Source organism: Podarcis muralis, chromosome Z (genome assembly GCF_964188315.1).
Source record: "Podarcis muralis chromosome Z, rPodMur119.hap1.1, whole genome shotgun sequence".
Lineage (NCBI taxonomy): Eukaryota > Metazoa > Chordata > Lepidosauria > Squamata > Lacertidae > Podarcis > Podarcis muralis.
In genome coordinates this window covers 31,979,055-31,995,811 of record NC_135673.1, presented here as the reverse complement: position 1 = coordinate 31,995,811, position 16,757 = coordinate 31,979,055, and the positions used below count along the sequence as shown (strand labels likewise).

General features: G+C 47.2%; 1 protein-coding gene across 4 annotated transcripts in view; it reads left to right on the top strand.

The window, feature by feature from the left end:
* Nucleotides 1–16,757, top strand: part of NHSL2 (NHS like 2) — a 118,700-nt gene that overhangs the window by 76,031 nt on the left and 25,912 nt on the right. For all 4 annotated transcript variants that reach the window (XM_077922388.1, XM_077922387.1, XM_028714869.2 and 1 more), the window contains exons 2-3: nt 14,290–14,436; nt 16,404–16,543. In XM_077922388.1, the coding sequence (XP_077778514.1) occupies nt 14,290–14,436; nt 16,404–16,543 (287 nt within the window). The remainder of the gene's footprint in view (nt 1–14,289; nt 14,437–16,403; nt 16,544–16,757) is intronic.

The following is a 16,757-nucleotide window of genomic DNA, read 5'->3' as shown; positions in this document are numbered from 1 at the left end:
CAGGACACAGGCACAAGAGGGAATACTGCCTCTCTCCCAGTTCCATGATCAAATTCAGAGCCCACGCTCCCCATGCAGCGGCTTCAAAATAAGCAACCCTCCTGCAAAAAAGCAGGAAGTGCAATCATAGGTCTCCAACTCTATGTCCATTTTGGCTGAGATAGTAGGTGTCGGATGATGCTGAGGGTTTTGATGGGTGGATGAATGGGTTACTAATGCTATTTAAGATTTGCCTATATTTGGGAAGGGCCACAGCTCAGTGGGGGAGACCACCTGCTTTGCCTGCAGAACATCCTGGTTCTTGAACCTGGTTCTTGCCCCAGCATCTCCTGGTTCAGGTAGGAATTTCGCCTCCCTGAAACCCTAGAGAGCGTCCCATGAAGAATCCCGGGAACTGTAGTTTTTAAGGGTGCTGAGAATAACAGTTGTATGATTACTTTTCTTAACGAACAACAGTTCCAAGGATTCTTTGGAGAAGACCTGGGAGTTAAAGTAGTTTAAGGGTGCTTTAATGTAAAGGTGTGGATGTGACCTGACTCTGGAAACAAGTCCGGGGCTATCCTGCACTCCTGACTGCTAGGAGGAATCATCTTTTCCACCACTGACTCGGTGCTGGTGTTTTGCTGGTCTTCTTCCAGCCTGTAGCCCTTTCTCTGTTCCTCCACACACACCCAGCTTCCCCTACTTTTCCCAGCCACACAACCCTCCTTAGGTCAGAGATGCTGCCCATGGCAGGGGCTATTGGGAAATGTAGTCCTAAAATTCCAGAGCCCAGCAATTGAAGCATCCCATATGCCACGGATGAGGAGCCGGTGACTGTCCAGATGCAGATGTTGTTGGACTGCAGTTCCCACCACCCCTCCCAGCCTAGCTGTGGCTGATGGGAGTTGTTGTCCAATAACATATGGAGGGTCACAGATTCCCCTGTTCTTTACTTGTGGAAATGGGCTTTTGATTTTTATTCTGACCTTTGGGTCCCTGCCTCCTGCCTCCTCCTGCCTGCAGCAGCTAGCTGAAATTCAGGCCCAAAGGGAGAGAAATCCCACTTTCTGTCCTCTGGTAGTGGAATGACGAAGGGCTGGCTTATTCCTGGGCTAGCTTTCAATCCCACACTAACTGATCTACTGAGCAGGTGTCCTCTTAAAGTGCACGCAAGGGGTAAATCCCAATTCCTCATTATTACCAAGATCCAGAATGCCCCCTGCAACCAAGCAGCAATAATGCACAAATGTGATGGTCAAAGTTGATGCTTGCACAGCTGCCTCCGAAAGCATTTGTACTGTCAGGTCTATCTGTATAAGTTAATGTCTAGAGTGACAGTTGCCTGCTTGGTACCTGCTTCCCCCTCTGTTGTTGTTGTTGTTGTTGTTGTTTTAAACAGGCGCGATTAAACAGCAGAAATATTAGCTTGCTCCCATCTGAGCAGAGATCCAGCCAAAGGGCTCTTCTACTGCCTCCCAGAAGAGGCTCTGGGCAGCTTTCTTTCTCTGATACATCCCAGCTGCTACTCAGGTAGAGCCTCTGGTGCAATTCACGGAGGAAAAGTTTCAAAAGACCCTTTGGCTGTGTCTCAGAGCAACTAACAGGAGGTTCTGTCAAAGCATCTGTTGCTCTTGAAACGGAGGAGGTGGTTAAAGAGTCCCTTGGCTGTATCTCCAGTCAAGTGGGAGTGAGTAATTGTGTGGAAAGCTGTGTTACTGGCCCCTTCGGCCTTTCATCCATCCAAAGCATGGCTATTGCGTTGATAGGAATGTGGACTAGTGATTGTATACACGCAGGAAGAAAAGGACTAAGTTCCTTGGGGGTCAGGTGCTACGGTAGGAGCCAAGCCCCAGCAAAACTGCTGGGCAGGATGGATTGAATTATCAGGCTGCTAGTTGCCTATTACTCCAGGGAAGAGAGGATGATGAGTTAGGGGATATCTACATGTGGGAGGGGACGCGGGTGGCGCTGTGGGTTAAACCACAGAGCCTAGGACTTGCCGATCGGAAGTTGGCGGTTCGAATCCCCGCGATGGGGTGAGCTCCCGTTGCTCGGTCCCAGCTCCTGCCCACCTAGCAGTTTGAAAGCACGTCAAAGTGCAAGTAGATAAATAGGTACCGCTCCAGCGGGAAGGTAAATGGCGTTTCCGTGCGCTGCTCTGGTTTGCCAGAAGTGGCTTAGTCATGCTGGCCACATGACCCGGAAGCTGTATGCCGGCTCCCTCGGCCAGTAAAGCGAGATGAGCGCCGCAACCCCAGAGTCGGTCACGACTGGACCTAATGGTCAGGGGTCCCTTTACCTTTACATGTGGGAGAGAGGATGCATGGATGGCATGCATGCTAATATGCGTGAATGAGAGAGAGAGAAAAGGGGTGTCACTGCCCACTATTCGTGTTGGCCCCTCCTACTGTCATCATGCACACCCAAAGGAGATAGACCCATAGTCTATCTCAGGTGGGGAACCTCCTGCTTAGGGACCAGATGTAGCCCACCAGGCCATTTCCCCTAAACCTTGCCTGCTTGCTGCATACCTCACATCATATGCAACACTAGGTGTGATGGGACAGGTTGAGTTGTAGCTGGATCAGGTGCCCGGACAACTGATGTCTGCAAAATAATAATAATAACAGGGTTGAACTCCCTGCGCATCAGCTGACGGGCAGGGGGTTCTGTCCTGCCTCCATCCCTGTGGGCCAACTCTGACAGGCAGCAGGACCATCCACCTGTCACCAACTGCCATCATAATGACATCCTGTCGGGAGTTAAAGATCTGGTCTGCCAGGCCAAAAAGGTTTTCCCACCCCTGCAGTCTCTCAAGACCACAAACACTTCAAGAATTGCGCAGATCCGATGAGTCATCCTGCCTCTCTTTTGTGTTAGCACCCAATGTTCTCAAGCCAAAGTTCTTGATGACATGGGAATAAAAGCCCTGTGCTTTTTTGTGTGTTTTTCCCCCTTCTCCCACTCTTCAAAAAAATTGAAAATGGTCCCATAATTGCTGGAGGTGGTTCTGAAATCTAGGTATGGGGCTTGCTTGTTATATGACTGTGGCTAAACCGCTGGAGCAGGAGCCGGCTATACCATGAGGCAGAGTGAGGCAAGCTTCTTTAGGCAGCAAATGCTGAGGGGTCAGACATGGGCAAAGCTGGCCTGTGCCTCCTCCTTAGCTAGCCTGCTGCCCCCAGGAAAAGTAGAGGCTGCTATCTAAGTAAGATTCAACGACCAGGCTGGCTGGCTTTTGTACATGGAATGTGCTACCTCAGGCAGCAAAATGCTTTCAAATCAGCCTTTCTCAACCTGTGGGTCCCCAGATGTTGTTGAACTACAACTCCCATCACCCCTAGCTAGCAAGGCCAGAGCTCAGGGATGATGGGAGTTGTAGTCCAACAACATCTGGGGACCCACAGGTTGAGAACCGCTGCTTCAAATGGTCATACCCAGTTGAGCTGTCTCCTCTTTTTCTTTATTTCTTCCCTGCAGGATCCAGGTATCTGAACCAGACCAGAAACCTCTGTAGTCCAGCATCCTGTTCTCATAGTTGCTAACCAGGACATGAGCACCTTCCCTGCTTGAGATCCCAGAAACTGGTATTCAGAGGCATATTGCTTCTAATATTTATTCCCCCTCCATTGTCAGTGGAGCATGCCTTTGAATATCAGTTGCTTGGGAATCACATGTGAGGAGAGTCCTGCTGTACTCCGGTTTTGCTTTGCAGGTTTCCCTTGGACATCTTGTTGGCCACCATGAGAACAGAACACTGGATTAGGTGGGTCTTTGCAGGATTTTTTTAAATCATAGAATTGTAGAGTTGGGAAGGGCACGTGAGGATCATCTAGTCCAACCTGCCTGCAATTCAGGAATATGTAGTTGTCCCATACAGGGATCGAACCTGCGACCTTGGCGTTATCAGCACCACGCTCCAAACACCTGAGCTATCCAGTGTTCTTACTGAAAGCAGGAGCAGGAGAGCTTCCCCTAGCATGTGGTTGCAGTGATGGGGACAGCTTCATATGTTGGATTTCTGCCTGTCACATAGCTGTTCTGGATGTTTTGCCTTCAAGAAGGTAGCACACTCATATGCTTCAAAACAGGTTGCGGTCCCTCTACCTATTCTACAATCTCAGTAGAGGCTGCATTCCTCCACTTAGCCCTATAGACAATGCCGACCTCCCCCAAGTGCCCTTCTCGATTGGACTCTGTTGCTTTTGTCTCATTATTCTGAGATTCTTAGAACCTGGTGTGGACAAGACATTCTGTATCCATGGATACCGTAATGTTCTCTTCTTCTAGCAAGAACAGGAATATCCATCTTGAGTTGACAGATTTCATATAGTTGTTTGCCAAGGCACAGTGCATCTGCTGCAAGGTGCTCTGGGATATGCTGAGCAAACCTCCAGATGGTGTCTGTTAGCATAAGCAAGGGGCATGCCTGGGGAGAGGGGTGCTTGACCTTTCACTGGTTGCCCAGAAAACAGCTGTTTGAATCTAACACTAACCTTAAAAGTTGCAAAGGGGCAGCTTACCTATTTAGCAGGGTATTTCTACTGTACTTCTGACGAGCAGTGGCCCTCCAGGATTTCAGGCAGGAATATTCTCCACAGGCCTGCCCAAACCTTTGTTAACTGCAGGTTCCAGAAATTGAAAAGTGGGACCTTTTGCATGGAAAGCCTGCACTCTCCCCCTGGGTTATAGTCCTTGCTGCACATTTCAAAAGAGTGTCGGTGGTGATGTGGCAAGCAATGCACTGGGGAGATTTGTTTGCCATTTCTGATGCTGTTTTTTTGGCGCAATACCTGGTAAGTTTTGGGTGCCACACTGAAAACCCCTGCTGTCAATGATTCACAAAACATTAGGGTACAGCAGGAATGGGGAAATCTGTGGTCCTCTTGATGTTACTGGACTACAGGTCCCATAATCCTGGACCTTTGACCATTCTATCTGGGTTGGATGATGGGTGTTGTAGTCTACTGACTTCAAGAGGGCCACAGGTTAGAGTTTCTAACTTTGGAGTTGTTCTTGCAGCACAACCACTGATGGACTTTAACACCCCAGGTGAAAAATGTATGCATATTGCAGAATTTGGAACAGTCATAACACAGAGATTCAGACCCCCACCCCATTGTGTTAAATCCCACAGGCTTTAAGTTCCGTGGGTGCATCTGTGTCTCTGAACTTTCATCTTCTGTTTAGGCTTGGGCTCTGTTTGTGCATGAGGCTTGGGCTCCTTTCGGACCCTCCAGTATTGGGGGGGGGGGGGTGTGTGCAGGCAAGAGTATTCAGTGATGAATCTGATCCTGCGTACCTCCCTCTGTTGGCATGGCAACAAGTCAAATTATTTAAAAGGGGGGAAGTCTTCCATTATGTCAGGTTGCTATGGCAACCTGAATTCAAACGGCAAGTGGGCGCAGGAGGCAGAACATTTCCTTCTGGACTGCAAGTTGGTGAAAACCCCGTTGTTCCAGTAGCCTTTCAGTGTGGGGGCAGGTAAACCCCCCCCCCCCCCGTACATTCCTGTAATGGAAACAAAGGGATGTGGAACCGGAGATAATGGGTGATAATAATACTGTGCATATGGGTGCTGTAAGAGAAATTGGGGAGACCATGGCCCAATTTATATAACCCGTTCTAATGTCCGAATTTGGTGTGCAAGCCTTTGAAGGTGGCAAAGCCCTGATGTGGAAGGAGGTAGCAACCTTGGATCAAATTCTTCCAGCCTTTGTGGGGGATTTTGTTTCCCTTTCTTTGGTTTCCAGACATTTTCGCAGGAAATGTGGGGGTATTGCAGACATGACAGTGCTAGAGTCGGACAAGGGGGGCCTGTGTCCGCTCTCTTACATTGTCATAGAATTATAGAGCTTGAGAGATTTCGAAGGCCATAGCTCAGTTGGTAGAGCATGAGACTCCAGGGTTGTGGGTTCAAGCCCTAAAAAGGTAAAGGTAAAGGTACCCCTGCCCGTACGGGCCAGTCTTGACAGACTCTAGGGTTGTGCGCTCATCTCACTCAAGAGGCTGGGGGCCAGCGCTGTCCGGAGACACTTCCGGGTCACGTGGCCAGCGTGACATCGCTGCTCTGGCGAGCCAGAGCCGCACACGGAAACGCCGTTTACCTTCCCGCTAGTAAGCGGTCCCTATTTATCTACTTGCACCCAAGGGTGCTTTCAAACTGCTAGGTTGGCAGGTGCTGGGACTGAATAACGGGAGCACACCCCGCCGCGGGGATTCGAACCGCCGACCATGCGATCGGCAAGTCCTAGGCGCTGAGGTTTTACCCACAGCGCCACCCGCGTCCCTGTCGGTTCAAGCCCTACGTAGGGCCAAAAGAGTCCTGCATTGCAGGGGGTTGGACTTAATTATCTTTGCAGTCCCTTCCAGCTCTCTGACTCTATCCTCACCTCTGCTCAGTGCAAGAGCCATCCCCAAAAGATGGCCGCCCAGCTTCTGCCTGAAGACCTCCGGCAAGGGAAAGCCTAGCCACTGCTCTAGGCAATTGGTCCCGCTATCTTAACTTCACCTGCTGCCAAGGAGTATTTCCTGAGGCTCAATCAACCACTACTTTCCAGTGACTCAGCCTGTTAGATCCAGGCTCATTTACATTTAAAGCACATTGCTTCTCCCAAGGAATCTTGGAAACTAGATTGTGAAGGGTGGTGGGAATTGTAGCTCTGGGAGGGGTGAACTACAGTTCCCAAGATCCTCTGGTCAGAGAGCTGTATGCTTTAAATGTGGTTGTGAGCCTAGTCTTGTCCTCCAGGGCATCCGAGAATAGGTCTTTGCCCATGAGTTTGAGGAGCGTTATCATGCCCTCTCCTCAGTTATCTCTGCTGTAGGTTAAGCATACCCAACTCCTTCATAGGACTTGAATAGTACATGCCATTCATTTAAATTAAATGGCTTCAAAGAATTCTGGGAACTGTAGTTTGCCTCCAATTCCCAGCACCCTTAACAAATGACAATTCCCAGGATTCTCTTGGGAGGATGTGCTTTAAATACAAGGTGTGCAATATAGTGAACAGGCAATCTGTTTAGTGGATCATCCATCCTGATTTGCTTATGCAGTGTTTACAGGGAGTTTATGCCTACGCACCATACACTTAGAGCACATGATCAAAGAAAACTAGGAACTGTACTTTACCCTGGCAAAGCTACAATTCCCAGGATTCTGGGGGTGGAAGGCATGTGCTTTAAGTGTATGGAATGAATGCATCCTGTCTGTAGATACAGCAGAATGAGATGGTAGAGTGGACTATAATATTTCAGGCGGCTGTTGGAGAGGGCCATTTTTCAATGTTTCCCCATGTCAGAGAGCAAGAGAGAACAATACCCCCTGAAATATTTTATTTCTTAACACATCAGAGATCCTATCTCCCTGCTGTCCTAGTTTTCTGCTTGAGAGGAGCTTTTTGGATGTTTGGTTGGTTGTTTTATACACACACACACACACACACACACAGGAGCATTTAAAACTCTGTTCCTTTTTAAAAAGTAAAAATAAGATTAAATGATGTGGTCCTCACTTGTCCCCTGAAGCGGTACAGTCCATTCTACCACCTCAGGCCTCTACCATCTAATTTTGCTGTGCATGAATCACAAAACTTGTGAACTGAGAAGCATCCTCCTTCAGCAGGACAAAATTCCAGGAAATGCAAAAAAAGTATCAAAAATTAGGATGTAAATTCATGAAATAAAATAAATGAAATGATGGCATCCAACTCTACTTGTCTGGATGGGAAGCAGGGTCATCTCCACTATGTACCATGTGGTGGTTGCCTCTAGCAACTCATTAGGTGATTCATTAAAGAACTAGCAAGTTCTCAATGACTTGAGTTTTATTTATACAAACACAATAAAACTAGGTGTTGTTGTTTTTTTAAAAAGTGATGTGGTGTGCACAGCCTTAGATGAAACCTGTTACAACCGCAGGATGTAATTTGGTTGGTAAAGCTAACTTCTGGCGTGCCAAGGTGATGGAGAAGCTGCTTTGATGGTGCACTTTTCCACATGGGGACAGGTGGTCTGCACTACCAGATTTGGGTGAGGACTTGGCAAGCATTGTGAAGGTGGCTGCGAATCAGGTTTTCCACTTCCAAGTGCCAAAATTTATTAGGCTGCTGCCCATGGAACGCAGTCTGCTTCAAAAACGCCTCCAGCATGGAGGATAACCCTCCTCCACCAAGAGCCACTGCCCTCCTTGAATTGTGCAGGAAATTTATGGGATGGATTTCGTGGAAATGCACTGCTGTGGCACTCTCTTGGTGCGTGGAACAGTGTCAGGACATTAGTTGCCTAGAAGTGCGAAGGGGTGTGTGTGTGTGTGTGTGTGTGTGTGTGTGAGAGAGAGAGAGAGAGAGAGAGAGAGAGAGAGAGCATTTGTTCCACTGTGATGCGAGACTTCAGGGCATGACAAGGCATCTTAAAGCTCCATCACTTCCCCCTTTTTCTTTTAACTGCTGGCGTATTCTCTGCAAATGAGCACAGATGATGGGGTGTTTTTTTGCTAGAGGTTCCCTGACCAAAGGCCACAAAAATCCTACCAGCAGCATGGTAATGGAGCTGGGTCTCCTGAGAGCTGAAACTTCTGAGCCCCTTTCCTGAAACTCCAGAGAGAGAGAGAGAGAGAGAGAGAGAGGAATCGCCCAGCTGTAGAGTCAGTCCCCGCTCCCCCATTCTTGGGCCATATCTTCATGAAAAACAGGCAGGAAACTGTTAGCAAAAGGAAATCCTCTTTTTGCCTGCACAGTGGTTTCTCTGAAGCCAAACCGCTGGGGCTTTTGCTGCAAAGCCACTGGAGACAAGGGTGCAAGGAAAAAACAGAATGTTTTGCAAGGATTATTTTCTCCAGGCTGTTCTGGAATGGGTTGTGGCTCAGTGGTGGAGAGCATGTTCTGCATGCAGGAACTCCCTGCTTTAATCCTCAGCACCTCCAGGTTGGGTTTGGAAAAAGCCCTATCTCTGCTGAGCTACTGCCAGTAGACCAGGGTAGCTTATTAATTTCAACCACACTCCCAGGGGTGAGGCCAGAGCCCAAAAGTGGGCATGGCAAGAAATAGGCCTCTTACATTTCTGCAGCAGGATACATTCCATGCCAAAGCCACATGTTTCTACACCCAAACAAACCTCTCTCCATCCAGGCATGCAAGAGGCATTATCACAGTATTCCAGCTAGACAAGAGCACTTGTAGAGACCATGAATAGGGTTGCCACCAGTCCCTAGAAAAACGAGATAGCCCTGTTTTTGGACAAAAGTGTCCCCAGACCCATTGGGACTTCAAACACAACACCTTTATTACTGTATTTGAGCTTGGCCAGAACCAAAATGGCGGTTGTGTCGCTGTTGGTGCAGCTGATGAGGAGCCCAGCCCAGTGTGAGCAACTATAGAGAGAAGGAGAAGGAGTGACCACCTCTTCACTTGCCTCCTCCTTCCTTCCCTCTCGCTGGTGCTCCTCCTCAACCATCACGTGATGGTCTAGCATGGTGCAGGTCCACTGCCGCTTGGCCCCCTCTGACCTGACCATGGAGCTGAGGGAATGAGAGGTGTAGCTTGAGGAGAGGGGTGTGGCCTGGAATATGAGTGTATGACTTGGGCAGAGTCCCAGTGACAAAACAGACAGACCTGGGGGCTGCATCCTATGGTTCTCAACCTCCGTTGTGGATTATACTGGACTACACAGAGCAATTATTTGACTCTGCAGGAGGTAAAATGATCACTTATGCACCGCCTAAAGGCTTGCATACACTTTGCATATGGTAATTTATGTGTGTAGATGCAAAAATGGAAGTCCTTACTGTTATTCAAAAAGAATTACAGTACATCTCATCATGTTGAGGAAGACTATGGGCACTTGACCTGGGTGTCTGATCCGATGCTAGCAGCTGAGCAGCTTCAAAGCTCCTTTCTTTGTCTGTCTGTCTGTCTGTCTGTCTGTCTGTCTGTCTGTCTTTCTCTCTCTTTTTGCAGTTTTTCTAATCTTTAAACCAGACCAGAACCAGGCATGCCTTCACATATAAGAGTGTGTTCTCTAGCAAGTAGCTAACATATGCTAACCCTAGTATAAAGGCAACTTCCTATATTCTAGCTCAGCACTAGAAAACAATCTGGCTTAAATCAATTAAAATCTTTGGATTGACTAATTGGTGCAATTTAACTCAGCAACAGATTTTTTAAAATCTGGGTGCTTTTTATTCTTTATTACTAATACTTATTAAGAGGTGGGGAATCTTTATGGCCCTGTGGGCCTTACCTGATCGTACACCTTGTGGGCCAAATTAGACAGGTGGGTGGGACTGCGCCCAGGGGTCAGCCACAGTGTCACATGGGCACCAGGTGATTGGGTGCTTTGAAGTCCTGAAGTCATTTTGCAAACCCAAGGAGGAGGGTTGTACACCTGAAGTCTCTGCAGGGAATATGATCCAGTGCTTTTTGGCTCCAACAGATGATGGGTAGTAGAGCCAGAACTGAAGCCTGCTTTCCCTTGCCAAAACTTAATTGTGCACATTAAGGATCCTGATAGTTTGTTGGCAGCTGTGACTACCTGCCCACACACCTGACATAAGTCGAGTGGGTGTGGTTTGGGAAAACCAGCCTCAGACTCCTAGTGGGCCAAGTTTGCCTTGCAGACCAGATGTCCCCACCCCCCTCCGTTTTATTCAAAAGAACCTTTTCCAATTTGTTTTTCAAACAGATAAGATTGTAGGAAATGAAGCAGGGAGGAGCCTTCAGCAGTACAAACACATCTCAAATCAGCAGATAAAAATAGCAGCTTACAAAAACTGCAGATGGCAAACTCCATCTTAGGAGAGGTTCCCCCCCCCCCCCACACACACAGGGAAGCAAGTCCTCTTCAATTCATCATAAAACGCAACAACACCTTATTTCTTCTTAATCTTTGTTTTTTAAACAAGTTTTAAAACAATCAATATTGGCTAGCAAATATGCTTTCCAAAATACAAAACAGGTATTAAAACGAGAGGATATCCTTCATAGAACACACTTGTGCATCACTTAAAAGATAAAAAAAACCACACACTCTTCCCACCAAAAACGAAAACAGCAACGACTATTTTTAGTCATCACCAAACATAAAATTAGATATCTGCAGTGTGACCAGATACAAAAGAGTTTCAGGGTTCCCACACATTTAATAGTTGTTCAGGAGCTCCACAGGTATTAAAGGTGGAGAGTCCCTGTCCTCTTTTTCAGCCTAACTGGCCAAGAGCTCTTTAAAATTGGGTTCTGTCCGTAATGGAAAGTACCTGTAATAAAAAAAATGAGCATGTGCGGAACTCCACCCTCCCATCACTTAACTAATAAAACGAATGGCTCCTGGGTCTGAGAGCTTCCCTGTGAAGCAGGCTGGCTCAGAACCAGAGATGAGCACCACATACTAAGTGAGGAGCTGCCAGCCTGTTACGGAAATTGGCCTTTGGGCAGCTAATTACACCATCTGCTGGCTACTGTGGGTAAATGTGGGCAGGAAATGCCTTGCAAAGCATTCTGGCTGTGAAATTAAAAGCTTTGGCTGAAGTAGCAAGGGAGAGCTCACACACATACCCGCCCTGCAGATGTGATGCTACCTGGACAGGAGAAAGTGTGTGCTCCTAACCACATGCGGAGTAGCCTTATGACTTGGCCTCCAGCCCACCAGATGCCATTTCACAGCAGAATGGCCATGGCTCAGTGTCAGAGCATCTGCTTTGCATGCAGAAGGTCCCAGGTTCAATCCCCGGCATCTCCAGTTTGGGCTGGGAGAAGACCCCCGTCTGAAATCCTGGAGAGCTATTGCCAGCCACTATTGACAACACTGGTGTGACTCAGTACTGCATTAGACATTATTCTGTCTTTCTGTCTCCATGTGTTCCTTCCTTGCGTTCTGTATAATGAAGGGGGTTTACCTCCAGCAATTAGCTTCTGCCCTTATCGATGATGCTGGCAGCCCACAGGTTATGCCAGGGTGCCCTGGGAGGATTTGCCCATTGCATCCCTAAATAGGTCCCTTCTCTCCCCACCCCGCACAGGAGCTCTTCAGAGGAAAGCACAATAACACACTCCTCCCACCATGAAATAGTGCAATTATTTCCAACTCATCCTGCCGTTTGCATGGTGGTTCCGGGGCTCAGCAACAAAGAAACCCATCAACCTGGGAGAGTGTTGATGAGGAGGGAAGCGTGCCTTTTGTGCCTGGAGAACAGGGAACAGACAGTTGGCATAAGGACATGCTGGTGCAGGAAGGACCATTCTGCTCTGTTCGCACATTATACAATGCTAACTAGGGATGTGGGAGAAATTTGATTCAGCTTGCATTTAAAGGCACACTCATCTAATTCACGCTTTTCTTAACAATGTGCAGGCTGAAAGCTCAGCCATCTTTCGAAAGGAGCACTGCTCTGTGAATTTTGTGATGCAGTTCTCCAGTCAAATAATGTGTTCAAAAATGCATATACCATCGAAAGTGTGCATATAAATGCATCTGTTAAGTGAAAAACCAATGCATCTGGCTGTCGTTCAGAAGGTGGGTAGTTTGAGCCCACCTAGAGACAGCTGTGGACAGATGTCCTGCATTGCAGGGGGTTGGACTAGATGACCGCTAGAGTCCCTTCCGACTCTGATTCTTTCATCACGTTTGGGGAAATTGCTTTTTTAAAAATGTGTCCATTAGGGAAAACTGCATACCGGGGTGTATCTATTAGGATAAATCGGTACTGGGAAGCTGATGGATTTTCATGAGTTGTTTTTAATAAAAAAAAATTCAACAGATAATGGAAATATGGTGAGCTGAACTTAAAGCTGGAAAAATGAGAAAATTAACATTTGCTCATTCTTAATGCTGTTAAGTTTGGCAAATGACATGAGGAATGGGTATTTTCTTTCAATCAACACAGCCTTCTAGCTCTCATGTGAAGTCTTGGAAAGCCAGAGAGAGGCTGAACAGGCCCTGCCGCCAAGCTTCTCTCCCCCCCCCCCCCCGCCCCGTTAATAATAGAAGCCAGGGATATCCATTGAAATGAAAGGGTAGGAGATTCCAGATAGGCAGCAAAAGGGGAACTGATAGAACTCGCTGCCACATGATATATCACGAAGAAGTGGGACAACCGAATCTGAGGCTAGCTGTATTAAATTCGTTTATAGATGACTCTAAGAATTTTACTGTTTAAGGAACTACTAATCTCTTTTCATGCCTGCAGCAGAAATATATTAACACAATATTGGAAAACAGCTACTGACAACTCAAGAGACATGATAGGAAGGACTGTGGAACATACCACTTATGGAGAAACTAAGGAGTCATTTTAGAGCACTAAGACATACAAAAAAGAAATAATTATTTTGAAACTGTGTGGTACACGTTCATTCAGTACACTGGAAAGGACAGTCCACCCACAGCCCACTCTGGGGAAATCCGTTAAAACAGAGAACAGAAGACAGCTAGCGGATAGAATCAACTCTATAAACTATTATACAACCCAGCTTAATGTTTTACTGTATCGTTTGCATCTTATATGCAGAGCCGGCCCAACCATGAGGTAGGTGAGGCTGCTGCTTCAGGCAGGAGAAACACAAATGCACACACCCAGGCGGCATGCCTGTAGGTGCCTTGCATGTCCTGCCGCCAGTGGCAGCAGCAGCAAGAACAAAGCAGCACTTCCTGTTTCACCTCAAGCAGCGAAATGGGACACGCTGCCCCTGTGTATATGTATGGAATGTTTGGACCAGGGGGTGATATACGGAGATTGATTGTTGTAAGTATTTTCAGAAAGGGGAGGGGGGTTAGGCAAATGGGTGGTGGATGAGGCTGTCCACAGCATCTAGTCATGATGGCGATACAGTGGTACCTCGGGTTACAGACGCTTCAGGTTACAGACACTTCAGGTTACAGACTCTGCTAACCCAGAAATAGTACCTCGGGTTAAGAACTTTGCTTCAGGATGAGAACAGAAATTGTGCTCTGGCGGTGCGGCAGCAGCTGGAGGCCCCATTAACTAAAGTGGTGTCTCAGGTTAAGAACAGTTTCAGGTTAAGAACAGACCTCCAGAACGAATTAAGTACGTAACCAGAGGTACCACTGTCTACAACGGCCAGCATCGCAAGCAGCAAGCGTCTGAATGCCACTTGCAACAGCTGGAGAGTCTGCTGGTGGGCTCCCCATGGCAGATCTGGATTGCTGCAGAAAGCAGGGTATTGGAGCTGTGGTGGCTAAACTGGCTTGAAACTGGTTTGAACGTATAGCATGGACAGGCCTTAAGACCTCTTTGTATTTCTAGAATCCCTGCCTGGGGCTGTGATTCACCCTCTGGCTATCTTTTCTCCCCAGCGACTTCTAACATAGACCTGGATGTCAAGAAACCCACTCCTCCCAAGCTGCTATGGCACCAGCCTGTGAATATCTTCTTGGCCCGTCCTGTTGGGGTGGAGGAGCTTCACCATGAAGCTGAACTCAATCTCCAGAGCTTGCTCCAAGGTGCGTGGGGGTGAGGGCCTGTGGAAGGGAGTAGGAAAGGTCCGCTTGTCTCTCCGACTTGCAGGTCTCAGCCCCAGGTAGTCGGTGTGTCTGGGCTTGGGAAGGAGCTGGCGGATAATCCTGCAGAAGGGGTCTGCCAAGGACTCACAGTGGGTGCAGAGAATGGGGATGTGCAACAATATCAACCCTTGTGATTGGCAATGAGAGTGAAGCTTCTGGACTGGCTATAAGCAGCGTCACCGAGAGAGGAGCAAGTGGTACTTCTTTGTTGGGCAAAGGGAGGCCTGTTCCTGAGCTTTCGTTTAGGAAAAGAAATTTTTTTCATTGCTTGCTACAAAAAAATAAATTCAAAAAATGTCGCAACTTGTGGAAAACCTACGAAGATTTAAAACAACATGAAAAGAACACAACATTATTTACTGAGAAATGCTAATCCTGAAATATTATAAAAGGGTGAATCTTGCTAAAAGAGGAACACCAAAAACAGGCTAAGGTATTGTACCCTAATGATCCCAGTTATGAACTAAACACCTAGGTAAAACAGGAACATTTTCTGGCACCTAAATATTCACCTGGCACAGTATACCTCTGGATTCCAGTTGATGGGAATCACAAGTGGGGAGACCGCTCTTGTGCCCAGGTCCTTCTTGCCATAGGCATCTCCCACTGGTTGGCCACTGTGAGAAGAGGATGTTGGGCTAAATGGGGCCCTAGCCTAGGAAAGCAGGCTCTTCCGATAATGATGGCGCCCGGTGGCCTTTCTGAAAAAAGCACTCCACAGTTGTGGAGTCAACATTGAAAAGGCCCCTTCTTGTGTTGCTGGCCTCTGCATCTCCCTTAGAGGGAGCGCATGAAGCCTTGGACTTACAAATGCAAGGGCCACGTACATCTCTAGCACTTGCAGAATGAGTGCTTCGAAGCAAAAATGTGCAGACTGTTTGAGGCAATTTATCAATATGAGCCTGCTCCCCACCATTCAGCTTCTCTGTGTCTTTATTTCTTTTGCAAATTTATAAACATCTCCACAGCCCCAAGGCCATTGGAAGTGGCATCCAAGGTAAAAACAGGGTAATGCACAAATTCTAAAGATAATTAGAACTATTTCTACAAACTCTGAAAACAATAAAGCCATTCCTATAGAGGTACAATTATTTATTTTAAGCTGGTAGGTGCAGCTGTGAATGAAGAATGTTATGGTGAAATTTAAAGTTATACACATATCAGGGAAGGACCCCCCCCCCAAAAAAAACAGCTTCAGAATGACCTAGGAAGTTGCTTATCCAGACAGAGCTTCCTGCTTTTATATTAATGCTGTTTTGGGGTCTTTTGTGGTAAATGTGTTACTCGGGATATTTTCCTTTAGGTTCAGGAGAACGAAACTGCCTGGTTCATTTTGAAGGGTGCTCTCTCTCTCTTTTTTTAATTTTCTAGTAGAGAATTGGTTGTCACACAGAGAAAACAACTGAGAAATAGAGAATTTTAATGAAGCTTTCACTGGGTGGCAATGTGTCTACCCAAAAGGGAAAAAAGGAGACACAAAGACAGAAGTTTACACTCTTTCTAACACATTTGATTATATGCCAAAAATCAAACAAACTTTCTTTTCTGAGTAGGGGAACATTTAAAAATTCCCATGCAAATAAAACTCATCCATAGTATAATCATATTATGTTGGGAGGGACAGATATTATGACTGAGAAAGTGTAGGATACACCATAAATCTCTGGGGTTTCTAACAGGCCACCTTTTGCAGATTATAACTGAAAAACTGTGCAGAATTTTGTCATTCAACTCACCCACCCACCCACAAATAATGCTCACAAAATTGCACATTCACATGCTGGGTCCCTCCCCCCTCCCCAAATCCAGCCGCCTCTGTAATTAGGAGCATTAAGAAAAGTGCAAAATCGTTGGGAGGCAGTTGGTATGACCAGACTGAGCTGATTTCTTTCTTTCCCTCCTTCCAGAAGAGTACGAGGAGCCTTACTCAGAAGCCAGGGCCAGTGGCCAGACCTTCCGCTATGCCAGTTCTCATTCTGCAGACAGGCCCCTCGACTGCAGCCCCCGGCCCCCAGTACCCAGCAAACGCTTGGAGTTTGTGTTCATGGTGAGTCTGGCAAGCTTCCCAGCATTGCATATTCCCCAATACAATTCCTACCCGGTGCCTCGGTCCAAAGTTCTACCAGCCCATGCCTTAAGGGGCTGCATTCCTTTCTGGGACACCTTCCGAGGGCCAAGTACCAGTGGCAAGCGAGGCCACAGACCAAAGCGGGCAGAGCAGTGGATGTATACTTTTAACATATGTGTGCAGTAGTTTGGTG